Source organism: Phalacrocorax carbo, chromosome 8 (genome assembly GCF_963921805.1).
Source record: "Phalacrocorax carbo chromosome 8, bPhaCar2.1, whole genome shotgun sequence".
NCBI classification, from domain to species: domain Eukaryota; kingdom Metazoa; phylum Chordata; class Aves; order Suliformes; family Phalacrocoracidae; genus Phalacrocorax; species Phalacrocorax carbo.
The window spans coordinates 23,618,202-23,634,307 of NC_087520.1; the positions used below are offsets into that span (position 1 = coordinate 23,618,202).

General features: G+C 50.8%; 1 protein-coding gene and 1 long non-coding RNA gene across 3 annotated transcripts; one reads left to right on the forward strand and one right to left on the reverse strand.

Annotated features, from left to right (window-relative positions):
* Positions 1–9,749: 9,749 nt before the first annotated feature.
* On the reverse strand, positions 9,750–10,550 carry LOC135314752 (uncharacterized). Its single transcript, XR_010374230.1, has 3 exons — positions 10,250–10,550; positions 10,105–10,158; positions 9,750–10,015 (listed from the first exon to the last, which is right to left on the reverse strand). It is a non-coding gene; the product is annotated as an uncharacterized LOC135314752 (long non-coding RNA).
* Positions 10,551–10,565: 15 nt separating this feature from the next.
* LOC104044564 (C-signal) lies at positions 10,566–15,805 on the forward strand. Of its 2 annotated transcripts, XM_064459163.1 has the most exons (6): positions 10,570–10,748; positions 12,924–12,975; positions 13,840–14,030; positions 14,345–14,503; positions 14,698–14,808; positions 15,513–15,805. In XM_064459163.1, exons 1-6 carry the CDS (start codon positions 10,602–10,604, stop codon positions 15,624–15,626), a joined length of 774 nt encoding a protein of 257 aa, XP_064315233.1. In that variant the 5' UTR covers positions 10,570–10,601; the 3' UTR covers positions 15,627–15,805. The 2 variants fall into 2 exon arrangements, with proteins under 2 accessions (XP_064315234.1, XP_064315233.1); XM_064459164.1 differs by lacking the exon at positions 14,345–14,503 and having other exon boundaries at positions 10,566–10,748.
* Positions 15,806–16,106: the final 301 nt, after the last annotated feature.

Sequence of the window (16,106 nt, forward strand, 5' to 3'; positions counted from 1 at the left end):
ACTCTGCGGCAGGACAGCATAGGCTCCAAGAAGATGTCAGCAGATTTAGGCAGGACGTTGCTCCAGCGCAGTCTGTTGAATCCCATCCTAACAGCTCCTAAGAGTGCCTGGGGGATGACCACTGTGTGGGAGGGCAGGGGACATGGGTGCAGATCCCACAACAAGGTCCATGGTACTCAGCCACAAGCATGCCCCACCCAGTGTGCTGCAGCTAAGTCTACACCAGGCTCACACAGAAGCAATGAAGGAGCAAAAATCAAAAGGAGTGTATATGAGCCTATAGCATCCTTCTGTCCCCCTGCCCTTCACACCCAGCAAGTGTCCTCACAAACACACCTGATGTTTCAATCACATGGAAGATGGGGTTATGTGAAAGGGAAGAACCCCTCCAAACACAGGCACAAGATCTTCCTGCCCCACAGCATCATTAATATCACACTGCAGCTGCACTGACCAGAAATCATGGCAGACCTGGTCATCCATGAGTCCTTCACAAACTCTTGTCCTCATCTTTGGTTCTGGTATGTCTACAAGTGACTTGTACTCACTTTGCTTTAGAAAGAGCCTGTAAGGGTCAGCAGGAACTCTGGCCTTTGCCCTTATGGGTAGGTGGGGAGAGCCATGAAGGTGGAGTATTAGCTTTAACTCAGTTTCACTAGAAAAAGCAGCTTCAATAATTACAGTCCAAAAGCAGTAGTCCTAACATTGCATAATCGTGAACGGTATGGAGCCAAATGCAAGAGCAATTACAGAAGAAATCCTCTAGCTGAAGGTCTATCATTAAACAAGGACACCCAAGGGGCCTTTCTGAGGAAATGATCCTTTGTGGCTTGTTCAGCCTGACATCTTTAGGCATCCAGTCATGCCTTAACATTGGTTATCATATGCCTCAAGGGTGGTGCAAAGGTTTTAATCCACCTTCTTACCAGGAACACCTTCTTCAGCATAGCTTAGGTTGCATTCATCTGCAACCACCTTGGATGTATGAAACATGGGTCTCCGAACAATTGAAACCTTGCTGTTCACAGTGCACACGTAGTCTTTAAGAACATAGAATGTCCTGATTCCTAACAGTTGGACACCCTGAGAACATATGTGATTGAAGATCCAACAAGGAGCAGTGCTCTGCTGGACCTCGTACTTACAAACCAGGGGCGCCTCATTGGGAGGAGCGATTGATGCATGAGAAAGTTGTGCGGACATTCAGAAGGAGAGCTGTGGGATGAGCCCCTCTGTACCCAGGGACAAACCCCTGCAAGAAAGGGGACAGCGTGGACACAGAGAGGCAAGAGAGGCTGTGCAAAGACTCTGTCTTTCCCAGGCAAAGCCCATGTTGCTCTGGCTCTGTACCTGCAGCACCTCTCGGCCAGCATCCTGCTCTGACTGCCCTGCTCCCATCAGTGTGGCTCCATGCCTCCCGCACGCACCACATGCCACTGCTTCATGCCCCACCCTGCTGTAGCAGACACAAGCACTTTGCATCAAGCCCTTGAGGAGATGGGGAGCAGCAAGATGCCACTTTTGTCCCCAAGAAGCCCTGTCCCCTCTGGCACATCCCACAGACATCTGGTCCCACAGCCATCTCAACCCAGCTGCCCTGCGCCATGGGTGCTCAGCTGCAGCTTGAGCCCTTTGCAAACCTTCTCCCTACACCAACCTGCTGCCCTGGCACCGAGTGCTCCCATCCCCCAGCAAAAACCATTAGGTCCCATCCCAGCCTAACCTGTGCTCGCTGTCCCTTGGGATCCCAACAAACTGCAAAGACCCACTTCAGTGGATTTGGCATCCCCAGAAACTGCTGGACAAGCCCCATGTCGATTCCCCGGTTGGCCCCAGTCACCAGAACGGAGCGGACATGAAGCTTTCCCATATCACTTCTCCTCCCTCTGCTCCAGCTTACATTGTTTGCTCAGCTCCCTAATGCTTCTATACAGCCTGTTCCACAGCCACCCCACCCACTCAGGGTTTGCGCACACCCTTGGCTCCAGGTACAACCTCTCCAGCTCATTGAACTCTCTGGGACACAGTTCCTGGCTGGGAACCAGCCCTCGCTACCAGTGGGCAAAAATCACTTCGCTTTTTCAGATAAACTCAGCTGACCTTGGGAAACCTGACCCCATAATCCAGAAGCTCTGGCCAGCCTGGCCAGGAGAAGCTGTTGTGGGTGAGGAGGGAGGGATCAGCATGCGGGAGGGGTGTGGGATGCCCCACAGCTCAGTTACACCTGAGTGCAGTCCTAAGTTGAGTGGTCACTCTGCCCAGAAGGCACGGATGACTCAGGTGCCTGGGACATTCTCCTGCAAAGAGAAATGCCTTGGTCAAAGCCTCATGGTCCACATCAGCCATAGGTGATGGACAGTCCTGCACTAGCACCAGTGAAGCCCAGTGCTGCCCAGTACCTCAAGTGAAGCATTACAGATTTGCAGAGTTGTGACAGGTGCGTGTGCACGTCATGTGTTCCCACTCCACTGCAAATGAAGACATCCCCAGAAACCTCTTGGTAACCCCCTTGCTTTCAAGTGCTGGGTCCCAGAGCCATTGCATGGGCTGCTGGTCAGCAACGGAGACAGTGACACTGCTGACATGTCACCTTCTCCCCTGGGATGTCTTTGCAGTAGCGTTAACCAGAGCCACTTCCTCCCAGTTGCAGTGCCAAGTGAACCCTCGTACACCAGCAGCAGCTGATTTCCTCCTCCCCACTCCTGTCTGCTTTCTGGGGCTCAGCTGGCAGATGCTGTGGGGCAGACAGGTCCTCCCCGCAGCCCTGGGACGATCCTGCCCAGGGCACCCCCCTCAAACCCAGCCAGGGGAAATGCAGCCTGGGGTAAAGATGCCCATTTGCTGGTCCAGCTCTGCATCCTCAGTCCTACACTTGTTTCTGACTCGGTCCTGCTCTGAGTCTGCAGCATCCTCACCCACCTATTGCTGCTGCATTCACCTTCCCCCCAAACAAAACTCCTTTAAAGTATGGATGTGTCAAAGTATGGTCCCAGGGAACCCTCTGCACCTCAGGCTAGTCGCATGGTCACTATGGTGCCACCAAAACAGGCAGTCCTGCCCTCACTCACCTCCCCATCTCATATTTGGGCAGCTGACTCGAGGGCTCTATCAGGGGCCTGACCCACAGGTCCCTCTAGGTGCAACGGGGAGGGGAGGATGCTGCCACCAGCCCCACCCAAAGTAGGGATGAAGCCCCATTATGGTGGCGGTGTCCACCATGCCTCTTCTGTGGCTGAGGTGGCATGGTCAAGTCTTCCATCCCTAGCCTGCCTTCTCTCCCCCAGGCACTGGCTCGGGCAGTCACAGTACACATTAATCCAGCACAAGACAGGTGAGTGGTTTTTATCAAAACAGCACAGACCACATCTAGACCTGGACATCACACTTTCGAGTATTCTTATCAATAGCAATCAGTTCTTTACCAGATATGTTAAAAATTAATTGCATGCATATAAAGCACGCTCCTTTTCCAAAGCCTGTTTACCAAATGGCAGTGTTTCAAGGAGATTTTCTGCAAGTAGAGGCATGCCACAAATCACAGGGGAAAAATTCTCTGATTTGTTTTTGCTAGGTTCCTAGCATTGAAATATCATCACCATACATCTGTATGAGAGAGAATTGAATTTTGCACATCCCACCACAGCATCTTAGTGTGAGATCTTTGATCCCTTTGATATGCCTGCTCTGCCAGCTGGGCCTGGCATGCACGTCTCTCTCCAGCTCTAAGGGGCTTTGTAATTCCCCCTGTACCCTGGAAGCTGCAGAGTGGTGACAGCCCCAGCCTTTTCTCTCCTTCCGTAGCAACTTTTGTCAGAAGATGTTCATTTGCTTTCACATCCTCTGAGTAAAATTTACCATTTTGTTTGCTTGGTGTAAATCCTGAGATAAAGCCCAGAGCACGTGACAGAAATGCACACAAACATACTGTGCTTTCTGGCATGGGAAACAAAAAAATAGTCTTTGTTGGCAAGTGATAGCCAGTGTTTCCCCTTCTGGACCTTGTGGAAAATGTTCCCTGCTAATGTATTTGTTTAGTTTCTCTGCTATTATTCATAAGACTTTGCATGCAGGTATAATATCAGCATGTTAAGCACTCACACATTTCATTCACTTAGTAAGACAACCTCATGAGAACCTGGACTGGAGTTTTACCCCTCTCTCTGCTACGGCCTGTAGCTTTTCTTTCATAGCAATGCCTCTTTTTGTGGCCTGATGGTTCTTTCTGCACCAGCATTCCATGAACTGTTATTGCTTCGATGACCATCTAGTGCTGTGCTGTCCAGCTTCTAGGTAAGATATTCCTCTGCAAGAACATGACAGCAGCAATCAGCTCCTGCCCTCTCATGCATCTGCAGCTTGTATTTGGGAGCCGACCACAGATCTTCTCTCTTCACCCTTCCTCAACCCCATGAAGTCTCAGTCTCTCCTTAAGCTCCACTTGTTTAAAACTTTTTCCCCGTTTTCTTTCCTGAGGCCAGTCAGACCTTCTTCTGCATTTCTGATTCTCCACATTGGGCTGAGACTGGTTTTGTCTAACAAATTCTTGCTGCATATCAATGGTACAAAACCCTGGGTCTTCCAGCTGTCTCAGACTGATCTCTCATTGAAGACCCTGAAAATTCTCCCCACCTCAGCACACCTCCCAGAGTGCAGGACTGGCTTTCTGGCTCTGATAGGTCTTTTCTATATTTTCTCTTTTTAATGTCCACAGACCACAGCTATACTTGCCGATACATGCCATTTGCATGAGAGCTCTGCTCCTCCAAACAGACTTCCATGGTTTTCTTCTTCTAGGTGGAAGATGAGGCCATCACCCACAGTCTGTTAGAAACCTCCACAATGCTTCAGAACCAGACAGCATCAGAAACAAAAAATTAACCTTTAAATCTCCTGCTTTTGCTGAGCCATCACATTTTTGTAGCCTTCCACTGTTTTGGAGTAATAACTTTATAATGTTGACTTTGCTCTGGGGCCCCATGCTGCATTGCCGATCATTAGAGTTTAAACAAGTGCCACTTCTCCAGGAGTCAGAGTCCAACCTGGTGCGAAGAGGCAGTGAAGAAAACAACCGGCCTTGCCTGGCTGACCACCCAGCCTCTCAAAAAGTGCTGCTGTTGTTCCCAAGGGACCTCAGACCAGCTCCCAAGAAGGGATTCAAATGGTTCATTCGCTCTGAAATTTTCTGCATGATCTAAACCTTAAGATGAGCATTAAGGTTTTTCTGTACGCCCCTCTCCCATAAAATCTCAGACAACCATGTTTCACATGCTTTCCATGTCACCAAGCTAGAGAGAGTCCATCAAAACTATCCTGCAGAGCTTTCCATCTCACCAAGTTAGAAAGAGTAAGAGACAGTTTTCCAAGACGCAGTCACACACCGCCTCCACTACCAGTTGCTGAAAGCTCAGGTGTCCTCACATTCACCTAGATGTTTGCACAAAGGGTAATGACAGTGTTGCTTACAGAAGTATTGAGAAATAGGCTTTTCTTCGCTAGCCAGGGGAAGGGTGCATGGCACAATTATCTTCAGTACATTTAATCTACCATGTAAGTGAGAATAAACTTGTTACTATTTATCAAGCCTATTTGCTCCATGGTGTATTCAGAGCTGTTTTGTGCCATGTAATCACATATTAGTAACTCGTTGAAGACTCAATAGTGTTAAATGAACCACTAATTGAGTGGTGGGGTGAGACCTACCCAACCTTGTAACTCTCTGAAGCTGGGCAGGTCATGTCCACCCTCCCTGATTCATTTTCTTCTTGGCTGAAGAAAACTAGTGACACCCCATTGTGAAGAGATCATGCAGCAAATAAGGGTGAGAGCCTGCACTTAAATGCAGCTCCTAAGCAAAGTGAGGATGCCCCCAGCAAGGCTTCTTATGGCCTTTTTTCATAGCTTTGTCATTTCCCAACGGACCAATCCAGGTTACACCTGCATTATATCAGAGCTGGCCTTGAGCCCAGGAACTCAAACTGCTGGCACCAGGGAAAGAAGTGCTCAGGACCCTGGCATAGTCTGAACATGAGAAGAAACCAAGGTTGGGGTAGGTTTCCAAGTAGCCTCTGCCCAGTGCAAAGGACAGCTACAGGAACTGCTGGGTTTCTTAAGATCCAGATGAACCTATGGGGAACCATATGCCACTTGTGGCTACCTCACACAGGGAGTGAAGTCATTCCTTCATTTCCAAGCTTATGGTTGTTTGGTTCTCTGGTCCAAATCCCAGAGAATCCCACTGTTGAAGAAACTTAGCTAACATTATATTTGGCCAAGATATTCTTTGTATGTGTTAGAACCAAAAGACACTAAACTATCTTTAATTGGAAGAACAGACATTCAGTTTTGTGGGAGGAGGACTGAGAGACTGACAAAAGGGAAAGCTCCCACCTCAGGTGAAGTAAGTATCCTTTAACCAAAGACATCCTTGGGCAATTAGACTTTAAGGAGAATGACTAATCAGGGTGTCTTATGTACATTGCCAACTTGGTAAGAACTAAGTGCCCTTTGGGTGAACTATAATACTAAAACCCACGACCACAGGCAAGAAAGCCCACTACTTAAATAAAGCTCCTTGCCCTCTGAGTGTGAGTAGTAAATTTAAAAGGAGCTGTACCTTTAAGATGAAGCAAGAAAGAAACTACCCAATGACCAGCTGGTGGACATGAATATTACATGTAACTAACACATTTAACTGCATAAGTATCTGCTGCGATTTTGATCTGGCGAGCTTGATTTGTGGGAAACCACCGAGCACCCAGGCTTGTGCAACCCTGAAATAAATAATCAACGTGTCTCCTGAGTGTGATTATTGACTCATTGCACACCCGGCGACAAATGTGCTTTTCAGACAACACCACCAAGGCCCCTGAGCCAGGGGTTTCTTCTAAGCAAAGCATTTCTGAAGGCCTTAAACCAGCCTATTGGAAATAGCAGGCATAGAGGCTTAGATGGAAGGCGGGCTGGATGATTAGTGCTGATGGGAGCGAAACATAATGCCAAGAGAATGCAGAAAATACCTCCACTCCCCGCATTCATGCACCAGACCCATGAACAAATGGGTGGCACAGGATGGGGGGACTCTCTACTTGTGGAAGAGAGCACAGAGGATCCAATTTTCCTTCAGTGCTGCTGGACTTGGGCAGGGCCGAGAGATACAGCTGCCCCCTGCCCAGAACAGCCATCCCCATCACAGCTAAGCTGGTGGTGGAAGCCTGTTCAGGCCCCACTACACTGCTGATCAGACAGTGGGATGAGAGGGAAGGAAAAACAACCAAGTCTCTTGCTTCCCCTTCCAACCTGACAGTTTAAAAAATGTTGGCCAATGTGCTTTTCACAGTCCAAGTATAGACATAGCACAACTGACTTGGACTGAGTTTCAGAGACCACGAGCTTGATTCAGTTGCCCAAAGACAGACAGTGGCTCAATGACCATGGAATTTCTGTAAGGTACTGGACTGTACGGGTCCTGGTTTAGGACTGTCAGGAAAGGTACGTGGAGAAAACACTGACGCAGAGGCTACCCTGCATAGTCTTTGTCTATTAGCATCGCTCTAATGCTGAGAGATGTACAACAAGCTCCAGCTAGGTCACTGCACACTGGTTTCACAGGAACTGACTTCTCATTGCAAGGAAGGAGAAATAAAAGCAAGGGTGGTTTGGGTGCTGTTTACTCTGCCCTTGGCTTGCAAATGCCACACAACCATGTTCCCTGCTGGACTGCCCTCACGCAACCTGAGAAGGCTCTTGGGCATGACTGACATCTGGTCTATCACCCAGGATTGAGTGGTATCAAGGATAACAGCAGAGCCCACTGCAACTGCAGAGCCTTGAACCCTCGCAGAGACCTCAGCAAAGGGGATTTTTTCCAAGTACATCTTTCCCAGAAGAGGATTTAAAATGCACAAACTCTCTATGCAACCTCACTTGAGCCCCATTGCCAGGGCCCACAGGGACATGGCAGATCACCACTGGCCTCTTTTCAGCCACCCTCTGAGGACAGTTGGCTGGGTTATCCTTCCTTCTTTGTCACGATGCCCTGAAGAGACACCTCACAACCACCATGCAGGACAAATTTGCTCTCCCGCTATTATATTTGCTAATGGGGATGCCTGAGAATGGGCTCTCGCATGACATGGATATATGCCTCATCCCATAAACACTGAGGCACAGGCTAAGTGACCAGCTTGTGAGTGGTTTGGTTTGACATCCACATGTTGGAGTGAGAGAAGGAGGCAAGGCTAAAAAGAGCACTTTATCACCTGATGGGTGGACACAGTGCTGGGAAAAAAACAACTTCTTTCAAGTCCATCTTTTTTACTAAAGCCAAAATATATGACCCTCCTCCTAAAACTGCTGCTCTGTGATGAGAGCCCAGCCTCTCAGCTGGTAGGACCTAGAAATTTGACAGACACCCTGCGGAACACACTAATATGAGATATGGGAAAAAGTCATATGGCTGCACCTAAGACTTGTTCCTCTGTAGGGAACATCTCAGCTTCATGTCCTGTTTCTAAGGGATTCAGCAGGATGGGACATTAGCTGAGAGGGTCAGGAGGACCATACCAGGGGCTGCTGCATGGAAAGGTGGCTCTCACAGTGCGCAGCAAGGAGTTTTTAGAGACACCAAAGCTGTGTCTGCAGGACCCCAGTGCCCACCAAGGTTAGGCAGCAAACAAGTGGAAAATGCTCGTATTTTTACACTCAAGCACTCCAAAATTCGGTAATGTCAGAATGGGCCTTTACCAGGCAGCAGGAAGTTATCAAGGCCTGTTTGTTGTAGAGAAACTAAAGCACCTGGGTGAGCTTTTCGGTTTTTTGTTGCATTTCTCTTTATTACCTTCTGGAAGACTCACAAAATTTGACTAACAAGGTTTTCAAAAAACTTTATAATCCCCTGTTTTGTACATGGGGAACTGAAGCATAAAAGTAGGTCAAGCAATGTCCATATTGGGAAGTATCCAATTACACATGCTTAGAGCTTGCCTTTTTTCACAGTTCACATTTACATTCAGAACAGGCTCCTACTGACTTCAGCTGTGGCTGAACATTAACTGTTTTCTACACAGCCGATATCACTGTTGATCCCCCGGGATCTCAGGAATCCCAGGGAAGTGGATCCCTATTTCTGGGGCTCTTTGAAGCGAGCACCTAGAAGAGTTGGTTAACCTAATTTGCCTGCAGTGTGCAGGATCCATGTGGAATAGGTGGCCAAAAACCCAATTCCTCAGTCTGGTTCACTGTGACTGTTGGTTTGTACCCCTCTGTCCTCATTTGTTATGTATTGGCCAATCTTTGCAGCAGATGGAGCAGCACTTCTGGTGACAGGTCACCTAATTAATGGCCTGAGCACAGAATGAGGCAGGAAAAGGAGAATGGAACCTTTAGTTCAAATATACGCTATAAGGAGGGTTTCTGCTTCTTAGTATTTATGGGCATAATCAAAGATTTATTCCTAGTAAAATCCAATTTCTGTATCACTGTTCAAAACCAAAAAGTTCTCAAAGCATTTTTATATACCAAGGCAAACTGGAGAGCAGAGGTGCAGCCGAGTAGTTGAGCTGGAGTAGAGCAGGACAAAGTTAGCACAAATCACCTGATGCTATCACTAGATTGATATGGTATCATTATTTATTTTCTGATTTATCAGTATCAGAGGCATTTTTGTCTACTGTTTATCAAAAAGGATGAAAATAAACAACAGAAATAATGAAGCTTATATAAATCAGAGCTGCTCAGTCATTGCTTCACTGTTGAGCTCCTGGTTGTGTGCTCACCGTAATGGGATTTTAATGTTCTTTGTGTATCTGATTTTCCACATATAATTGAAAATAAAACATCAGCACCCATCTCGGGGCTGGCAGCAGAGCTGGTACTTGTGGGTCCCCTCCAGGCGCAGTCCTCCAGCTGATGCTGACGGTCTCCTTTCTGTTTCCCTTCCCTTCATGACCCATTTTCCCATACCTTGCTACCACCAAACCTTTTCCTTGCTTTACTCCTTTCCACACCTTTGGTCCAGCTGTTGAATCAGGTACGCAACATCCATGAACAAAAACAACAGGAAAAATCCCCCCAACCACCTCCATCCCCAAACTGCAGCCTACTTACCCAATCTATCACATCTGATCATCATGGAGAGAGCCAAATCAGGTGCATTTATTTCTGCGCAGGAAATAAAGAGCATCTGTGAAGGATTTGGTACCTCCGTGATAAATGGGGTTAAGACTGGGATGGGATATGATATATAGCTCACATTGCTGTCCCAAAGGTGCTGAAGGCACCACCCCAGAAATACTGTAAGCTTTCTCCCCTGCACCCCAGCCTTGGGAAGAAATGGGGGTCCCCTCTCGTGTGTGTGTCTGCCAACCCAGAGCATCACTGTTGTTGCTCCTCCCCCCAGGGATGCTGGGGTCCCCGGGATGGGGATGCTGTTAGTGTGTTCGTACTGAATATTAGATGGGAAGAAGAAAGAAGAAAAAAAAAAAGAAAACCGCGCACGCCCGAGAGACGCAGGCCGAGACACCCGGGGGCTGAAGCGGCTCGGCCCGGGCAGCCCGGGCCGGGAGGCGGTACCGGGCGGGTCCCGCCCCGCGGGGCGGGCGGCGATGGCGGCGGTGCGGGCGCGGGCGGTGCTGCTCACCGGCTCCAACCGCGGTATCGGGCTGGAGCTGGTGAAGCAGCTCCTGGGGGCACCGCGACCTCCCGCCTGGATCTTCGCTACCTGCCGGGACCCCGAGGGGCCGCGGGCCCAGGTCAGTGCGGGGCGGGAGGCTGCGGGGTGTCGGCAGCACCCTTTGGCGGAGGCAGATGAGACTGGTTCCCCATTGGGTTAACTTCACCGACTGCAGTCGCGGGGGACTTCGTGTTTGTGCTGTGCCCTGCCTGGCGTTAAAGTCCTCCGAAGGTCCGCTGTGCAGCGGGTGAAGAATAAGCCGCGCCACCCCTAAAACCGTGCCGCTGGGTTATCTGAGGCTGCCTTGGCTGCGCCCCAGCCGGCCCTCCCATGCCAGACCTTTGCCCATTCGCTGCGGGCACGGCGCCAGGTTGCACAGAGTGAGGGCTGAGCAGGGTTGGACTGGGTGGTTGCGGCTGGCTGAGCTGGTGTGAATTGCAGCGATGGTGCTCTGGCCAGTTCTGCGATGTGTTACTGGTCCCCGCAAAATCTGGGCGTTCATTCAGGTGGAGCCTGAAGGCTGCCGCGGGATTCTCCTTCCCCTGCTTTCCACTTCACTAAAACGGGAGAGACTCACATGTGCTGCTCCAGCAGGAAATCACAGGGGCAAAGCGTGACTGTGCTCGCAGCTTTCCTTAGGCTAAGCTTTGGTTTTCCTCTGCTTACTGTGACCCACTGAAATACCAGTGGGGAGATATTTGCTCTCTAATAGATCCTGCCTCCAACTGATTTATTTGCTGCATCTTCTTGCAGCTTGGCTGTGTGCAGAGATCGCACCTTAGGAAGTCCTTGACATGCTCTTTATGTACTTGTTGCCAGTGTTATTCTGGTTCAGGAGTAATCACAGCACAGTGAGAATCCACCCTGGTGCTAGCCCTGAAGTGCCCAGCTGCTGGCTGAGACAAAGCTGGCTCAGGTCTCTGAGTTTTGCCCTGTTCTTCCCCTCACAACCTGCTGGATTTGGGCAATGATGAGCTCAGAGGACTTTTTGCAGGTCTGGACTGGAGCCAGTTTCCCCCAGGTGTTCCACACAAATCGCTCTCGAACATAAGATGCTTCTCTAAGTCTTGTCCAGCTGTGGTAGGGTGAGGGCAGTGTCTTCATGGTGCTGTTGCTGAAGTCCTTGACCACAGGAGACTGGACAGAGTGATTCTCCATCAGGCTGGTGCCACTGCAGGAGCCACATCGTTCCTCCTGCTCCTTTGTGCCTGGATCAGGCATTGGGGTGGGTGAGGCTGGACTTAACGCTGGGATTGTGGGAGGCTGTAGAGGCTAGCAGCTGGGCAAAACAGGGGAGGAGAAACATTTTTTGGCCATCACAAACCATTTAGGTGTGTTTTCCATTATTTCCTGTGCCCAGGGAGAATGTGGGAACATGTGGCCTGGTGGGGAAGCCCAGAGGTAACGGAGGGTGGACCACAGCCAGTGTCAGCAGTTCTCCTGCTCCGTGTTGGTAGGATGAGTCCCAGGGGAAGTGTCCCTTCACAAGAAGCCACCAATTCATGTTTTCCCTGTAGCATTCTCTGTGGGCTGCTTTGTAAGAGGTTTTTAGTTATAAAAGTAATAGTTTTGGACGCATTGAGTATGGTGTTTTGGTTTCTGTCATCTAAAACCTGCTATAGTTGAAGAAAGCTCAAGGCAAATAGCTGCTAGGGGCCGTAAAGTTGAGTTGTAGCTTTTATTCCTTTTGGCTTCTGAATCCTCTGCATTTGGTGAAAATAATCAATAAAAATGTGCAAAGTGCTTCATTTCGCTTGAGTGGGTGAGACATCCTGTCCAGAGTAGAGTGGATCCTGGGATTGGTCTGTTTGGATCCAGATGTGACTTCCCCAAATGTCAAGTGTGATGTTGGCATTGACAGCCATTCCTCCTCCATCTCACTGCCAGCAGTCTCTGGGAGACATTTCTGGCCATATCCCCAGACAGTTTGCATTCTTTCCCGGGTGAGCTGATCCTTAGTAGTTTGCACTCATCCTTTGCGGTGGCTCTGGCTGGGTTGTGCACGTAGACCCTTTGGGAGAGTGGCCATAGTATCTTGCAGCTGTGGCTGTGTCATGCTCTGAACGCATGCACATAGCTTTGTGGAGCCTAGGAGAAGCCTGAGAACCTAGGCAGGTGCCCAGTCTGGTGATTTGCTAGTGCTGAGTAACATCTGGAAGATGTTTCCCTCAGGTTGGACCGTCGCTGGTGCCCCAGGATGATGCTTGGCATTGCCTCTGCCTTGCACTGATTGTTTCCATGTCTCTTTTTGTAGGAGCTGAGAGATCTGGCATCCAAACACCCAAATGTCATTCTTGTGAAGCTGGGTAGGTGTGCTCTGCCTCTGAGCTGGTAAATTTGTAGCTGCTGGCCACACTTGCTCCGTTTCGCCTTCTCTCCCTCCCTGCCTTCAGGCTCTACATAGGGATCCAGTTCTTCAGAGCTGCTTCAAGTCCTGCTGCCAAAAGCCCAGCTTCTCCAGACCTGTCTCAGCTACAGTACCCCATTCCCTGGAACCTCCTTGCCCCATGGCCGCAGGACCAGGAGGGTCTTGAGACCCATCCTGGGTGGCCTTCAGTTCCCACAGCTGTGTAACAGTGTCCTTGCTCTGCTATGCAGCTGAGCTGCCTTGATCCCAAGTCCCAGGCAAGAGATAAGGAGGGCTCCGGGAGGAAGACAGCTCCTGTGGAAATGTGGTACAGTCGGCCCAGAGCCTGGGCAGGAGGTGTAGGACCTTGCAGAACCATCCCACAGAAGGTCCCAGCAGAGCCCCCATGGGGACTGTGCCCCCCCCCCAGACTGCCCTGGGTTCTCCAGAGCTTGCTCAGCCATAGACTTTGTCCACTGACAGGAGGCTGTGGCTGCTGGTGCCTGACACAGCATGAGAGTCACAGCAGCTTTGCCACCATAGGGCTGTCCCCAGAGTGGCTTTGGGCTGCCCCAGGGCAGGGTGCTTCAGCTTCTGGTAGTGGGGCACCCTGTGCATAGTGGAGGAGGCAGTTTTGGGATGGGTTGGGGCTTGTGGGTGCCGGGGTGCTCTGAGCTGGTTGCACAGCACCATCTGGTGCCCACGGATGGAAGGCCACACAGGTCGAGATGTATAGCTGTTCCTCAGCATCTTAACCTCCCTCTTCTCCCAGGCTCCCCGGGTGGACCCCATGGCTCTCAAACCCTGTTCCTTTCCACTGCAGATGTTGCGAATCCCTCAGCTATTACTGATGCAGCGAAGATCGTGGAGGGGAAGCTGAATGGCATGGGCTTGAATCTGCTAATAAACAATGCTGGCATCTATACCCCGACAGCATCGCTGGAGACGGTAGATGCTGAGGAGATGATAAGAACATACAAGACGAATGCGGTGGGGCCAATGCTGATGGCCCAGGTATGGATGAAGCTCTGGGGATGGATCTCACCATGGAGCGACAATTTAGCCCAGCTTGAGGGTAGCTCGGGCTGCTTGTGGTCACAGTAGAGATCTCTGAGTGCTTTGCCAGGTTTTCTGGGGCTGCTCCCAGCCCAAGCCCTCTGTAGCCCCGCAACTGGGAGCAGGCAGGGTCACTGCAGCAGAACACCTGGGCTCTCTTGGCTTCCTGCTGTTCCTCCTCATCCTCTCTGCTGGTCGGCAGGCTGGGTTGCAGTTGCCATAAGTGGGGCTGGCTCGAGGCACAGGAGTCCCACACGGTTGCTTCTCCCCAGGCATTCTTTCCCCTGTTGAAGAAGGCTGCCCGGGAGAGCACAGAAAAGGGACTGAGTTGCAACAAGGCAGCCATCATCAACATCTCCACCGTCATGGGGTCCATTGAGAAAACTCCTGAGTCCTTCTTCAAGCCTGTCATCTCCTACCGCTGCAGCAAGGTATGGAGACTAAGGATCTGCCCGAGCTCCCTGGGCATCTCCATGCCCAGCTGCTGCCCATCTAGGGGGGACACACATTATCTCTTGAAGACCTGGCATTGTTTTTTCTCCCTTGCCATGAGGCAGCTAGGGTGGGGGAGTCTGGTGCATGGAGCTTTCTAGTGCCCACAGCTGATGCTTCCTTCCTCCCCCAGGCTGCCCTCAACATGCTTACCAAATGCCAGGCTCTGACTTATGGGGAAGCTGGGATCCTCTGCGTGGCACTTCACCCCGGCTGGGTGAAAACCGACATGGGCAGCCAGGAGGTGGGTTTTGGCTGAGCAGGTCAAGGGTGGGACCCAGGCCTGCAAACTTGCAGTGGCACAGGAGGTGCCTGGGGGGGCCAGGATGGCTCTTGGGAGGAGGGATCCGTGTGAGAATGAGTTGCCTCTCAGGCTGCAAGTTGCCTGCATCTGCTCTGGGCCACTGCAGAACACGTGGGTGCTGCCCAGGAAATAGCATCAGCACATTTCCATGGTGAGCAGGAGGCCTGTTCAGGGGGAGAAAGGCTTTGGGCAGCCTGGAGATGTGCAGAGAACCTGAATCCAGCAGAGCAGGGAGGAGAGGAGCAGCACCATCCCATCCTGTGCCTCCTTCCTCAAAAAGCTGCAGGTCCATGAGGTCTCCACTCATCCTGCAGGATCCCTGTTTTGGGGTGGTCCCTGCAACCCTGGATTTTTGAGAAGGCTGCACATAGCATCCTGATTGCAGCAGGGATCTTTTACATGTCCTATTGGTTTAAGCCTGTAGCTGGCTTCCCAGCCCAAGCCACCTCCACCAAGGCATCAGTGAGCATGCAGATACCCAACCATCTTCCCATGTAATAGACCCATCCCACCTCCTGTGTCTTGCTTCTCAGTGTGGGCGGAAGCACCCTTTCTGCTGATGCACATGAGTGGATCAGGTGCTGGTGGACGGCTGGAAATGATGGTGGGGTCTCAGTCCTGATTCTCACTTGTGCCCATTGCAGGCTGACCTGACGGTGGACACAAGCGTGCGGGGGCTGCTGTCTGTACTGCCAATCCTCTCTGAGAAACACAATGGGACCCTGCTCAACTGGGAAGGTAAAGCTATTCCTTGGTGACAGCTCTGTCCCTGCAAGGTACCCCACAGTGCCAGGAGACTCTACGGGTGCCCTGGAGCACCAGGATGCTCAGCCCTCTCTAGTCTGCAAGGGATCTACTTGGGACTCCACCACTGGGTGTGCAGGGCAGCCTGTCATCCCTGCCTTCACGTTGCTAATAAATAAAGTTAATTAGTACATGTGCCTTCTCCCAGCTGCAATGTTCCACTGAGACTGTCTCTGCCCTGGCCTGGAGCCGGCCCCTGCAAAAAATAACCTGGCATTATTGCAGTCTGCCTGCCTTGCCTTTGGCTGCTCTGTGCCAGAGGAAGGTCCCAGGGGACATGTAACCAGCCTAAAGCCCTGCTGTCTTCCCTGGCTGCTGAATGTGCCTGGTCTCTGCCATGCTTCCACCCAAAGCATGGTGTCTTTGCTGCAGGCTTCTTGGGGGTACTTTGTGCTGGACACAGTGTCCTTGAGAGCTGCCTTGAGGCTGGAATA

What these genes read in the sequence shown, in the direction of transcription:
- LOC104044564 (XM_064459163.1), top strand. Translation starts at nt 10,602, where the DNA reads ATGGCGGCGGTGCGGGCGCGGGCGGTGCTGCTCACCGGCTCCAACCGC. An exon ending in TGTCATTCTTGTGAAGCTGG is followed by an intron (nt 12,976 to 13,839) that starts GTAGGTGTGCTC and finishes TTTCCACTGCAG; the next exon opens with ATGTTGCGAATCCCTCAGCT. An exon ending in CCGACATGGGCAGCCAGGAG is followed by an intron (nt 14,809 to 15,512) that starts GTGGGTTTTGGC and finishes TGCCCATTGCAG; the next exon opens with GCTGACCTGACGGTGGACAC.